At 57.6% G+C, this 14,127-nt stretch overlaps 2 protein-coding genes across 5 annotated transcripts in view; both read left to right on the top strand.

Annotated features, from left to right (window-relative positions):
- CRHR1 (corticotropin releasing hormone receptor 1) overlaps positions 1-1,282 on the top strand; it is a 49,336-nt gene extending 48,054 nt beyond the window's left edge. For 3 of the 4 annotated variants that reach the window (XM_077854023.1, XM_077854022.1, XM_077854024.1), the window contains 3 exons: positions 43-178; positions 356-397; positions 1,006-1,282. In XM_077854023.1, coding sequence (XP_077710149.1) covers positions 43-178; positions 356-397; positions 1,006-1,146 — 319 coding nt within the window. In that variant the 3' untranslated portion in view covers positions 1,147-1,282. The remainder of the gene's footprint in view (positions 1-42; positions 179-355; positions 398-1,005) is intronic. The other variant, XM_077854025.1, reaches the window with a different exon arrangement.
- An 8,773-nt stretch (positions 1,283-10,055) lies between these two features.
- Positions 10,056-12,238, top strand: SPPL2C (signal peptide peptidase like 2C). The gene has a single exon (XM_077854021.1). It carries the CDS (start codon positions 10,145-10,147, stop codon positions 12,125-12,127), a length of 1,983 nt encoding a protein of 660 aa, XP_077710147.1. The 5' UTR covers positions 10,056-10,144; the 3' UTR covers positions 12,128-12,238.
- Positions 12,239-14,127: the final 1,889 nt, after the last annotated feature.

Here is a 14,127-nt window from a genome sequence, read left to right as displayed (position 1 = left end):
GATGGGCTGTGACTCTGGGCCTCCCCACCTGCCCCGCCTCAGGAAGGCTGTGAAGGCCACTCTGGTGCTGCTTCCCCTCCTGGGCATCACGTACATGCTGTTCTTCGTAAACCCCGGGGAGGACGAGGTCTCCCGGGTCATCTTCATCTACTTCAACTCCTTCCTAGAATCCTTCCAGGTACTGCCACCCACCCCTCACTCTGGCCCTGGCTGTGCTCTGCACCTGCTTGGGTGGGGATTCTTTCAGACAAGGGTCTGGAGGGGTGGAGGCTGTGGAGAGGAAGGGGGTGGCCCGGAGGCTAGGTGGGGCCATACCTGTCCCTGTGCCTTGACCCGCCTTCTCTGTCCACCCCAGGGTTTCTTTGTGTCTGTATTCTACTGTTTCCTCAACAGTGAGGTAAGGATGCCGGGGCCCCAGAGCTCAGGATGGTGGGGGGTGGGGGACTTCTGGGACCTGAGATTGTCTATAGCCTCCTCCTGCCCTCCACATGCCAGCTCCTCCTCCCTGCCCCCAGGTCCCTAATGAGGATGCAGCCAGGAGCCCCAGGAGGGCCCCTGACACCTGCCCACACTGCTCCTATAGTGGCAAGCCCACTGCTTTGCTCCCATAGGCAGTTGGCACAGGGAGTCAGAAGTCAGGGCTTCAGTCCCATCGATGAGTCTGTGAAAATGCTTGTTGAAAACAGGAAGGGCTAAGCCCTTGGGCAGGGCATGCATATGTGCTGAAGGTAGGAATTCTTTGTGGCAAAGGCCATCGGTGCCTCTGTGTGGATGGGAAAAAGTCTTCTCTTCTCAGAATACTTGCAAAAATCATCCTAACAAATAGGCAAATAATGTTGATGACATGCATGGCACCTCCTCCTGTGTGGCCCCCTTTGCGTTTCACACCTGCGTACTGCACGCCTGCAGACTGCTCACGTGTACTGCTGCTTGTGGCAGCCCTAGGGGATGGAAGGGAGTCCTGAGATCCAGGCTCAGACACCATGCTCTGCTCTGTGCCCACAGGTCCGCTCTGCCATCCGGAAGAGGTGGCATCGATGGCAGGACAAGCACTCGATCCGTGCCCGCGTGGCCCGCGCCATGTCCATCCCCACCTCTCCCACCCGTGTCAGCTTCCACAGTATCAAGCAGTCCACGGCAGTCTGAGCTGGAGGGCCACGGAGCGGAAGATGGTCTCCAGGCTTGGCCAGCTGCCCTATCTATGGAGGGGACCAAATCCTTCTCACAATCTGTATCCCCAGAAGCATCTGGCACTGACAGCGTGGGCCCCACCCCACCCCACCCCCGGCCCCGGAATGAGCAGGAGTTCTAGGCCTATGAGAGCAGCCATAGTCTGGGCCATGGGATGAATGGGAAATAACCTATAGGATTGGGCTGGGCCCAGGGCCTCTGGCTCCCTTGTGCCCCAAGTCCTCCCCGGAGATGGAATGAGAATGGAGTGGAGATGGCCAGCCAGAAAATCCAAGGCAGCACAGAGGTCCTTCCAAGAGGCGTCTTCTCCCAGAGCACAAGATGGCCAGCCTCCTGGAGACCTGGGGCCTGTCCTCAGCAACTGCAAGGCACCAATTGCTGCCCTAGGAGCATCATGGGAAACTCCTGTGACAGCATCCCAACCACCGTGATGATGCCTCTGGGTGTTGGCAATGCCTTCTAATACCAGTGGGAACCAAAGCCAGGTCACCAGAAAGCCCTGGCCATGTCATTAGAAACCAGGTGACATCATCAGACAGTAGGCCACACCACAAGAAATCCTCCCAAGCCACCATAATTTCATCTGGCACTGTGGCACTGCCATCAGAAATGCCCTGTCTCGCTGCCTTGTACCCTTGGACCTTTATGCCCTGCAGGCCACTCAGCCCCCCGCCCCGGTCCTTAACCACCCACAATACCCACACCCTGATGTGTCACCTCCTGCCCCTGGTGTCTCCCCCTGTGTGGGAAGTGGGGGTTGGAAGGAGATGGAGTGTCCTGTGAGCAAGAACCAGGGTGTGCCCCAGCCAAAGCCAGTCTCCCTTTTAGAGAACAGAGTATGCTCTGGGCCATCCTGCCTGCTGGTGTCAGTGGTCTGGCATCTGGGGCAGCCTCTCTACTGGGTACAGGGGGTTTCTGGTGCCTGGATGACCTCTGGAGCAGCATGATTAGCTAAGCAAAGATAGAAGGGGCAGGGGACTTGGATCCTCTCTGCCTGAGTGTCCTGGAGCAAGACAACTGGTTCTCGGGGCAATCAGCAGCCCCCACTGGACCCTCCTGTGTCCAGAGTACTGGGCCACTGGAACCAGGCCTTGGGAGATAAGGTGTCAGCTGTGAGGGGGTGGCTGCTGTAAATAATAATATTCATCTTTTCAACCAGCATCTGTGAAGGTCTGGACTATGCGGGGTTGGGTGGGAAGGGCACAGCAGAGAAATGGAGGCCACTTTTCAGTCTGGGGCCAGCCAGCCTGTGGCTGGGAAACCTGACACCATTCACACCCATCCCGATGGGGTGCTAGGTGAGCCACTGGGGGCATGGGCCTGCGGACGCAGCTGACAAGGATGGCTCTTAAAAGGGATGAGTCATAGGGAGAGAAGGGCCACAGGTGAGCAGTGCTGGCCAAGGACACTAGAGGGGTCAGGGCCCATGGCGACAGCTCTAGCCAAGGTGTGGCAATGGGACCAGGCAGGAATGTCTCCCAGCCCCAAGGGAAGGGCCAAGCTGGAAGCAGGAAGTAGAGTTAAGGAGGCCTTGACACTGTCTCAGCTTGAGAGCCCCAGAAACAGAGCCAGAGACAAGGTTTCCAGAACCAAGTAGGGAAGGGGAGCACGGGGAGCGGGTGGGGGCGGGAGGCCAGGACAGGGAGGCGGCCGGAGCAGGGGTGCCCACACCACAGCCACTACTAGGGGCAGCTGGAGCATAATCCTACTGCAGAAGCCCGAGGGGGCATCCCCGCCTTCAGCCCACCTGAGGGGCCACAGGGGAGGAAGGCTGCCCCCGGGGGTAGGGAGCACAGGGGCCACATGACAACAGAGACACAGAGAGAGAGATACACACTGAGGGAGCGTGCACAGGCACAGCAGGGTGTGGTGGGAGGCAGCCTGAGGGCAGGAGAGGGGGTGGGACGTGGAAACTCCACCCTGGCACACAGGGACCAGGGACTCGGGGAGGGGACCAGAGGCACCAGGACAGAGACAGGCTGATGGCCCCAGGAAGGGACCAGAAGTGCCTGAGGAATCTCAAACGGGCCACAATTGAGGCATCTTTCTCAACTGTTATTCGCCCAGTGAAGAAGTGAGAAAGCAAGGCTTCTCCTGTACGAGCTGGGCTGTGGGGACAGGGCTCCCCAAGGACAGAGCAGCCTGGGAGGAGGAGGAGGGGACATTGTAAGGAGGTTGCTTGGACAAGAGGTCCTGGGTGGGGGGCAAGCTGAGGCAGTGTCCCTTCTGCTTGTGCCTCCTTCCAAGCACCTACTGTGCATTCGAAACTGCCAGGCCCAGCACAAGGCGGGGAGATGAGTAGCCCCCCGAGACGAGTGCCAGCAGCCAACTGCAAAGCCTGGAGCTGCCGGGTCTGGAAAGCCATCAGAGGACACCTCCAGGACGGGGCTGACAGTCATCAGAGGAGCTCCTGGGGGAAGTGGGGGGCAGGCAGGGGCTGGTCCAGATGAGCCTCAGGACACCTCCCATTCAGAGACTGTAAGGGAGGAGGGGCCGCTTCAGGAACATCTGGGCCCCAGAGAACTGTAACTCCTCTGCGGGGGTGGGGGAGGGCAGGTGCCCAGGGTATAAGCCTGTCACAGCCCAGGGCTCAGGAAGCAGGGTGAAGGCAGGCCCCCAGATGGGGTTTCTGAGGGTCATTGTTCCCTGAGGTTCAGCCTGAGGGTATAAGGGATGGATACACATGCCACTGTGCTGGGGCAGAGGCCTGGCAACCACAGGGGGAGGGGGTCACTGCAGGACAGACCGCTCCCTCAAGCCTGGAGGCCACAGTCCCCTGGAGTACCCCATCCGAGCCCGTTTCTCCTTGGGACCCTCCTTCATGGGCACAGATCCCCAGGGGAGGAAAATCCCCACTGTGTGGTTTCCATTTCGGGCTCCTCCACCTCTAAGTGTGATGACAGGCCCCTGCCCTGGGGTCCTCAGCATCCCTTTCAGGCCTCCTCAGTCCTCCTGCTGCTGCTGGGTCAGATGCCCTAGGATAGGGCAGGGGAGGGAGCCAGATGTGGGAAAACATGTGCTAAGGAGGCAGGGAGGTTTTAGAATCCAGGTAATAACACCTTAATTGTGGGCATTTGTAAACTGCTTTGCAATCTGTATAATCCTTTATATCATCTAATCCTCAAGTAACTCAAGGAGGCAGAACCTTCCCATTCTACAGCCAAAGACACTGAGGCCTGGTAATTCCTCTGAGATCAAAGGTCCTCTGGCTCCACATGCAGGGATCTTTCCACCCCCTGGGTTTGGGTTTTAGGAGGCCAGGACAGATAGAGCAGCTCTGGGGGAGAGGGGGCAGCAGGAGGCCTCAGGGCTTCAGATTGTCTGGTTGGGGACGAGTCCCAGGTGAAGATGGGACCAGCCCAAAGATGGCACAGCCAGTGTCCAGTTGCTGAGCTCAGCTGGGTGGGAGCAGCGAGGGTTCTGTACAACTATCCTGATTCCCAGCACACGCTTCCCACCTTCCCAACATCCTCCACCCCTCCACTCCTTAAAATGATACTTAACTGCGAACAGTGCAACCCAGGGCACCAGAAGCTTCTGTGGGCCTCCCTGCACCCACCCAGGCTCTGCTCAGCCCAGGGAAGGGGGTCACCAGCCTCCAGCTTAAGGGTCTCAGGATCATCTCATGGAGTCCTCTGACTTTAAACTCAACTGCCCATCCTCAGTCCAAAGAGAAACGAGGGCTGTTTTCTGCATTCCAACACCAGCAATGCTATCGTTGATTGAGTGCTTCTCGGGTGCCAGGCACAGCCCAGCGGCTCACCTATTCTTCATACCACACCCTGTGAGGCAGGGGCTGTTATCCCCATTTAACAGATGGGGAAAAGAAGGCACAAAGAGGGCCTGAGGCCTGCCTCAGAGCCCCCAGCGTGGCTGGCATGGCCGGATGTGCACCTAGGCTGGCCTCACTCAGCCTCTACCGTGTTTAGCCGTATGCAGCAGGAGTTCTTTGTAGAATGCCTCTCCCTGCCCCACTGCCTCCTCCAATACCCTCCCTAGGGAAAGTCCTCAGTTTCCCTAGTTTGTGGACAAACAGCATTCAGAGACAAAGTTGGCACCTGCAAAGCATGGGCTTCGGGGGGCCACTCCTAAGCAGCCCAGCCTCCAGGCTGCCAGCCTCCCAGTGTCCCAGCCCTGTCGCTGTTTCATGCCAGAGCATTGCCTCCTACCCCTACTTTTACAGCCCACCAACCTCTGCAGATCCAACTGGTCAGGCTCGGGCTCAAGACAGGCCTGCAACACATATATTTTTCAAAGGTCTAAGTGTGTTGGAAACATTGATGAGATCATTGTTTAGAGGTAACTCCAGAGACTATCTTCAGCCTCCAGACTCCCACCCACTCTCTCTGCCCCTTCCGGGGGTCCTGGACAGATGCCTGCCACCCAGCCTCATCGCCCCACTGGGCCAAGGCAGGTGGGGGCAGAAGCAGGCGTGGGGGCCCTGTGCTCAGTGTGCCAAGAGGAAAAAGGGAGAGTGGAGCGGGCACCCAGTTAGGGCGGGGGACGACGTGGAGGTGGACCTGGAGGTGCTCCTGCCTCTTGCCTTCATTATTGGGATAGTTGGGGAGGGAGCAGGTGGTGACCCAGTCCTCTCTCAGTGTCTATACCACCTCTAAGACATGCATCTAGGCCAGCACTGGGCCAGGTAGCAAGGGCAGTGAGTGGCCAGGTAAGCCGGGCACCATCTTCTCCCTTCCTGAGCAGCCACACTGGGCTAAGTCCTGCTGTGAGGTCAGCTGTCCTTGCTGCTCCAAGTGGATAAAGATAAATGCTCCAGGTGCCCCCCTAGGTCCCCAGACAGAAGGCAGAGACACTGCCCCTGGCTTGCCTGGGACAGTGACCCTGAGAGCCCAGGCCATAGCTAAGAGGAACAGCAGGGAGGGAGCAGAAGCTGCAGATACAGGGGGATGCCTTCAAAGAAAGGGATGGAATCTGGAGAGAGAGGTGGGCCAGGCTGCAGAGTCTTGGAGCAGAAACACAGCATCGGCCACTGGTATGATGGCACCTCCCAGAGCATTGTGCAGGGCACTGTCTGGGCCCAAGCAGCCACAGAGAAGACCAACTCCAGGGCTGTGGGGGCTGGGGGTGGATCCGGAGGATCTGGGGAAGCAGCGATTAGAAAGACACTCAAAAGCCTTCAGTGAGCCGGGTCCCAGGAAGAACCTCAGAGGGAATGAGCCTCAAGAGAATTCTTTGAGCCAGGACACCAGGAACCCAGGGTAGATCAGAGAAGAAGGGTGGGAGCAGGCTTTTTTGGGGAATCCTGTGTTTCTGAACCCCAAATAGGGGCACAGGCTGGTCTAGTTCCAGAACGTGTTCATCTCCATAATGGAAATCCCATTTCCATTAAGCTGTCACCTCCCATCCCACCTTCCTAGCCTCTGGCCACTACGAACCTGCTCTGTCTCTATAGCTTTCCCTGTTCTGGATATTTCATAAAAGTTAGAGTCATACAATAGTGTCCTTTCGTGTCTGGTTTCTTTCACTTAGCACAGTGTTTTCAAGATTCATGCACATCATAGCAGGTATCAGGACTTCGTTCCTTTTTACGGCTGAATGATATTCCATTGTATGGAGAGACCGTGCTATCCATTCACCCGTTGAAGGGCATTTGGTTTCTCTCCACCTGTTCCAAGTTACTGCGAATAGTGCTGCTATGAATATTCATGTACATTTTTTTGAACACCTGTTTTCAATCCCTTTGTTAGGTACCCCCAGAGGGTGGGATTGCTGGGTCATATGGTAACTCTACGCTTCACTTACTGAGGACCCGCCAAACTGCTTTCTACATACAGGCTGGTGGCTGCACCATTCCACATTCCCGCCAGCACCGTAGGAGAGTTCCAATTTCTCCACATCTTCACCAGAACTTGTTACTCTCTGTGTTTTTAACCATAGCTGCCTCAGTGGGTGTGCTGGTCTGTTTGTAGGAAACCCAAGACCCCCTATTGGGAGAGCAGAGCCCCAAGTGAGAATAAAAGCAACATCAGCTGAGGCCGAGACAGTTTTATTATCACAGCACTCAGGAAGGGGCTGGCTGGAATGCAGAGAGGTCTTACTTTCCTGACCGCCCCTGACCAACGTGCCAGTGCTTCCCTGCAATGGGATCCCATGGCAGGAGTGGCTGGCAGCCTTCCCCAGGCCCCAGGCCCTGCCACGTGTCCCTGTCCCCAGCCGGGAGTATGCTCACTAGTCTGCTGGCTTTGCTCCCTAACATATTTCTGACAGTTACCTTGTCATTATAATTACTGTTTGTAATCGAATTAAACGTTAGAGCCATGGATGAAACAGAATTGTACAAACAAGGAGAAATGTTGTCTCTTCTGAAAACTCTATTGAAAGACACAATCTGAGTCACACAAACAACTAGCTGTCAACCCAGGTGGGGGTGAGACGAATGTAAATACCTGGGTGGGAAGAGATTGGCAGTCTACGTGGTTCTAGTTGCCAACCACTTCGCAAGGTCCTTTCAGCCTGCCTTCCATCCCAATGAACCCAAAGCTGGATGTTGGGAATGGTGTCGCATCAGCGCAGATTTTGTAAGGAAGGCGACTTGGAATGCTGGGGGATGGGCCCATAATCGATGCAGACGTGTTAAGGAGATCAGTGACTGTGCGCTCCATCAAAGTGAAAATAAAATGTGTTTTATAGGTTGAATTGTGTTCCCAAAATGATATGTTGGAATTCTAAACTCCAGGACCTGTAAATGTGACCTTATTTGGAAATGGGGTCTTTGCAGATATAAGCGTGTTAAGATAAGGTCACTGGATGGGCCCTCAATGCAGTCTGAGAGAGAACGTCCGGTGACAGCAGAGGCAGAGATGGGAGTGGTATGGCTGTAGGCGAGGAAAAGAAAACCAAAGATTGCCAGCCACCATCCAGATGAAGAAGGGCTGGGGAAGGGTATGAGGAAGGGTCCTACCCAGAGTCTCCAACGGAGCATGGCCCTGCCAACACCTTGATCCTGGACTTTGTCTCAGTCAGCTCAGGCCATATAACAAATAGGCTAGGGGCGTAAACAACATGAACAATTTTGCACAGTTCCAAGAGGTTGGGAAGTGTGAGATCAAGGGGCTGGCTAAGCGCGTTCCTCGGGAGAGCTCTCTTCCTGGTTTGCAGACAGCCGCCATCAGACTGAATCCTCAAAAAGCAGAGAGTGAGATCCTCTCTCCTGTGTCTCTTATGAGGAAACAAGCCCATTCCTGAGGGCTCCACTCTGATGACACTCTTACCTCCCAAAGGTCTCACCTCCAAATACTAAATGTAAAGTGTGGAGATGACTTTTTAATGGGTCCCCTCTTCAACCGATTTTTTTTTTCAACACACACATCTGCTGGCCAATCCCCATCCTCTGAGACAAGTGGGCCAGCCACAGTTCCCTGAGTACACTGTGCAGAGCACAGCAGGGTTAGCCAGAAGCTCCTCCACCCAGCATGCTGGGTTTTAATCTTGTCTCTACCACTCACGTGTCACCTTGGAAAAGTCTCTTCATTGCCCAATGCCTCAGTCCCTTCTAGTGGAAAACAAGGTCATGAACTCACACATCCCACACATATTAGAATTCTATCACTTGCTCTTCCAGAATCTGAGAGTGGCAGAGAGATAGACAAGGTCTCTGTCTTCATGGAACTCAACCAGGGAGACACAGAAAATAAACTAGGAAACATATAAGCAAAGACTTGAGTTGTGATAACAAGTGCTAAGAAGTGTTTGCTCCTGGCCGTGGTCAGGGGGAGACCATTGGAGCACAGGCCTTTAGGATGAGAGCAAGCGGCAGGTGAGGCCTTCGGGCGGGAGGCAGAGCTGCATGGCCAGGAAGCCTGATGCTGTCAGGGAGCCGGGCAGCACCCTGGACAGGGCAAGACCTAAGGGAGGTGTCAGTTGTGGGGGCTGGATCTGAGGCCTGCGGCTGGGGTCTGTGGGGTGGGCTTCTCTAAGCTCAGGTTTACTCAGCCATGAAGTGGAGGTGTTCAGGGACGGTAAAGCTGCTATAACAAAGAGACCCACAATAAGCTGAGGGCTTAAGGAAGACAATGTATCCAAGAGTCTGTGGTAAGCGTCCCATACCATTGTTCCATGTAGACATCCAGGGTCCCGCTTCCTTTCCTTCTTCTCTTTCCATCCCTTAGGACAGCGTCCTCTCACCAGAGACAATGGTCTGCCTATGACTGGCTTGTGAGAAGGGAAGAGACGAACAAGGAGCCTCATGATCTCCGTCCAGGCTCCTGAGGGGTTCACATCATTTCTGCTCAATTCCATTGGCAAGAACTTGACCATATGGCCATTCCTAACTCCAAGGGAAGCTAGAAATGAAATTTTGGTCATGTGTCAATACAAAAGAGCGTGGCTTTTGAAGGAGGGCACACAGCCTCCCCGCCCCGCCTCCCCACCCAAGCTGGATACAGTAATACCTCCCTGCAAGGACGTAATGAGTACAGATAAGAGTATGTGGCACTTAGTAAGTGCTCAATACAAGTTGGCAAGGTCACTGAGGTCAGGGCTCCCAGGGCCCTCAGGAACCCTCGAGTCCCATGTTCTCATTTCTGGGCGGCTGGAAAAACAAGCGCCGAGGGGAGAGGCATCTGCCCCGGAGCCCAGTCAGTGAGGGCCAAAGTTGGTCCAGAACTCACGTCTGGGATCCTCAACCCCAGCCCCTCGGCATTAATTTCAAATTACCTGATCCAGGCCCGCCAGGGGCTGAGCAGAGAGCGGGGACCTGGGCAACCTCTCTACCGGAGGTGGGGTGGTGGGACAGGCATCTAAGAGGGACCCAGTGCTCCAAAGCAGTGCCCTAGGCCCCAGGCTGCAGGCTTTGTGACCAGGTAGGTGTGGCTCCAGCTCCCAGACAGGAGGCAAGGCTGCTCTATGACAGAGGGCCACACCCAGCCCCTGGGAGGAGGCCGGGGCTGGGAGCCGCTGCCACCGTGGGGCGCAGCGCGGGTGGCTGGGGAGGATGGCGTGCCTGGGCTTCCTCCTCCTCCTCCTCACGAGCACCACCGCCCGGAGGCAGTACGGCGTGGTCCACGTGGTGTCAGAGAACTGGAGCAAGGACTACTGCGTCCTGTTCAGCTCCGACCACGTCACCCTGCCGCGGGACCTGCACCACGCGCCGCTCCTGCCCCTGCACGATGGCACCGCGGCACCCTGGTGCCCGGGCAAGGACTCCCCGGCCCGGGCGCGGCCCCTGCGCCAGGCCACCGCCATGGTCATGAGGGGCAACTGCAGCCTCCACGCGAAGGGCTGGCTGGCTCAGGGCCGCGGCGCCCACGGGCTGCTCATCGTGAGCCGGCTCGGCGGCCGGCAGTGCTCGGACAGCAGCCCGGGCCCCCAGGAGCGCCGGGCGCCGCGGCCGGGCCTCACCATCCCCGTGGCCGAGCTGCGCCACGCCGACCTGCTCGACATCCTCAGCCACACGCACTGCAGCGCCTCGGTGCGCGCGGCCCTGTACGCGCCCCCCGAGCCCGGCCTCGACTGCAACGTGGTGGTCCTCTTCCTCCTGGCCGTGGGCACCGTGGCCGCCGGCGGCTACTGGGCCGGCCTGAGCGAGGCCGAGCGGCTGCGGCGCGGGGCCCGAGGGGCCGGGGGAGGCGCGGCGGCCCCGGGGGAGGCGGCGGCGGCGGAGGGAGCCGAGGACGCGTCGGTGGACTTCACGCCAGCCGTGGCCGGGGCCGTGGTCACCATGTCCTGCTCCATCATGCTGCTGCTCTACTTCTTCTACGACGGCTTCGTCTACGTCCTGATCGCCACCTTCGGCCTGGGCGCGGGCACCGGCCTCTACAGCTGCCTGGCGCCCCTGGCGCGCCGCCTGCCCCCGCAGCTCTCCCCGCGGCCCCCGGCCGGCCCGCGGGCCTGTCCGCGGCTGCCCCTGCTGCTGCTGGCCGGCCTGTGCGCCGCGGTCACCGCCGCCTGGGTGGCCCACCGCAACGAGGACCGCTGGGCCTGGCTCCTGCAGGACGCCCTGGGGGTGGCCTACTGCCTTTTCGTCCTGCGGCGGGTGCGGCTGCCCACGCTCAAGAACTGCGCCTCTTTCCTGCTGGCCCTGCTGGCCTTTGACGTCTTCTTCGTCTTCATCACGCCCCTCCTCACCAGGACCGGGGAGAGCATCATGGTGGAGGTGGCCTCGGGCCCCGTGGATTCCTCGAGCCACGAGAGGCTGCCCATGGTGCTCAGGGTGCCGCGGCTGAGCTTCTCAGCCCTGACCCTGTGCGACCAGCCCTTCTCCATCCTCGGCTTTGGTGACATCGTGGTCCCTGGCTTTCTGGTGGCCTACTGTCACCGCTTTGATGTGCAAATCCAGTCGCGCCAGGTCTACTTTGTGGCCTGCACCGCGGCCTACGCCGTGGGCCTGCTGGTCACTTTCATCGCCATGGTCCTCATGCAGATGGGCCAGCCCGCCCTACTGTACCTGGTGTCCAGCACCCTGCTCACCAGCCTGGCTGTGGCCGCCTGCCGCCAAGAGCTCACCCTCTTCTGGACCGGCCAGGCCAGAGCCAAGACGCCCGCCCAGCCCGTGGCGGGGCTCCATGACGCCCCTTCATTTGGCTCTGAGCAGAAGCAGGAGGAGACAGCAGACGTCCACACAGCCGGCAAGTTTGAGGGGGCCACCGGCCACCTGGCAGGGGACTTGGACAGCAACCTGGAAGAGGACGAGGCCGAGGCCACCACCGCATCTGAGGATGAGGCCAGTGGTCTGGATGTCCACAGTGATAGCTCCGAGGGCTGGAACGATGCCAACCTGGACCCCGACGAGCTGCCTCAGGCCTCCCCCGGGTCCTCGGAGGAGCTCGTGCCGCTGATGCCACCGCCCTCAGTGCTGGGCCAAGCCCGGGCCCAGGCCCAGGCCCAGGCCCATGACACTGGCCTGCCCTGGATGGGGCTCCACAAGAGGAAGGGCGGGAAGGTGCAGAGGAGCATGTCAACCCACGCCCCCTTGTGAACCGGAACCCCGAGACCTGTGCCCCAAGGAGTGATGGCAGAGTACTTTGGAGCACAGCCACACGCAGCCCGAAAAGAAATAGGGGCATTAAAGATATTCCATATCCACCCAGCAGAGCTTCGTGGTTTGTTACGGCTGTAAGAAAGCGGTGACCACAGAACAAATCCATGCGGGTTCTGAGGATAGGTGCCAGTCCCCAATTCTGCAGAGTGATAGACGGGCCCAGAGAGGGCCCATGACTCACACGAAGCTACTCGAAGCTACTCGGCAAGGTCAGGATCTGCTCCCAGGGCTCACTGGACTATCCACCTTGCCATCCGCCCACTGTCCAAGCCAGGGCCCCAGCCCGGCCCCTCCTCCCCCCACCTCACCCCCCTGCCTGACTGACAGGCCCCATCCCTGGAGCCCCACCCCCACCTCATTGCCCATCTCTGCCTCTTCTGCAAGTCAACTGCACTATCACCGGTCTTTGATCACACCACATCCTCTGCCCCTGTCTTTCTGCACATGCTATTCCCTCTGGAGGGGATGCCCTTCTCAGCCCAGACAGAAATATCCCAACCTGGGTTCACTGAAACACTCCTAGACACCCTTCGAGTGCCCGCTCACATCCACCCTCCCCCCAGACATCCCTGCTCCCGGCATCCCAGACTGCAGCATGCATCTAGTGTGTTCCTGCACTCAGCCACCTGTTACAGCCCAGGCATTGGGTATGCACCTGCTGTGTGCACCACCCCGTGGTGGGCACAGAAGGAGGTTGCTGTCTAGCTGGGGAAGGGTGCTCGGAGTTGAAAACAGACAAGAACGACCCGAAAATCATCTCAAAGCGGGGAGGGAGAGATCGGAACCTGCATGGAAGAATTTAGGAGACCAGGGCTCTAGCTCCCCACACTCCCTTCACTGATTCTGGACATAGACTGGTCCTTTTGGACTGCAGTAGTCTCATCTTCAAAACAGTACTTATAGTACCGTGTCCACTGGAGGCAGAGGCATGGACAAGATGACCTCTTGAGGACCCCACCGTTTTTTAAGCCAGATGTAACGGTTAGTATGTTGTTTAAGCAAGAGAAATAAACTCTGGTGTCAGGAAAGGCCTCCTGGAGGAAGTTTTGTTGGAGGTAAGGGAATCACATCCACAGAGGCAGCGTGCTACAATGGTTAGGGTTCTTGCACCAGCTGCCCAACCGGAAATCCCAGCTCGACCACTGGCCTATAGTGTGTCACTGAGCAAGTGACTTAACCTCTCAGGGCCATGGTTTACTCATCTGTAAAATAGGATGATAATGAAAACCCTACTTATCATAGGGTTTGGGAGAGGTTGGAATGAGTTGGCTTATGTAAGGTGATGGACGTAATGCTTTATGAATGTTAATTCTGTTTCTATCACTCCCCTAAATCCAACTCCCACGAAGACTCTGAGTCCTGGCTCCAACTCCCCCCAACAACCACTCCACATTCAGCACCCCTGCCCCTACCTCCTGTAGTCAGAGAGGGCACACCAGACCCCACACACACGCCCCCCAGGGGGCTCCCCTCACCTAGAACTTTTTCCTCCTCTCACCCCCAGAATTGGGCCTGACCAACTCCTTTTCTCTCCAGCTCCAGCTCACATGCTCCCTCCTCAGGGAAGCCTTCCTTGATAACCTCTTTCTAAAGTAGACCCCAGCCTCTGTCACACTGCTGTACACCTGCCTGCTGGTTTTCTCAACTCCTCCAGTCTAGCGTCAGCTTCACGAGAGCAAGGACCACTCTGTCTCTTTCATCTGCGTGATACCAGAGCCCAGAAAAGGGCTGGGGTGTAGTGGGTGCTTGATTTATGTTTGTTGGAGGAATGAGTAAATGAGGAGTTGATCCAGCTTGAACTACGGAGGAAAAGGAGACTCCATGAAGAAGGCCTCACTGCCCAGGCCACTTTCCTGGGTTCCTGCATGGCCTGGTCAGTGCAGAGATGGGGCCCTGAGGGGCTGGTTGGGGCCTGGGCGTGGGGAGTACTGGGGCCA

The sequence above is a fragment of the Canis aureus genome, chromosome 16 (assembly GCF_053574225.1).
Source record: "Canis aureus isolate CA01 chromosome 16, VMU_Caureus_v.1.0, whole genome shotgun sequence".
Classification (NCBI taxonomy): domain Eukaryota; kingdom Metazoa; phylum Chordata; class Mammalia; order Carnivora; family Canidae; genus Canis; species Canis aureus.
Note: the sequence above shows the minus strand (reverse complement) of the source record. Positions and strands in the feature narration are given on the sequence as shown.

Coding starts and splice junctions, on each gene's coding strand:
- SPPL2C (XM_077854021.1), top strand. CDS start 10,145: ATGGCGTGCCTGGGCTTCCTCCTCCTCCTCCTCACGAGCACCACCGCC.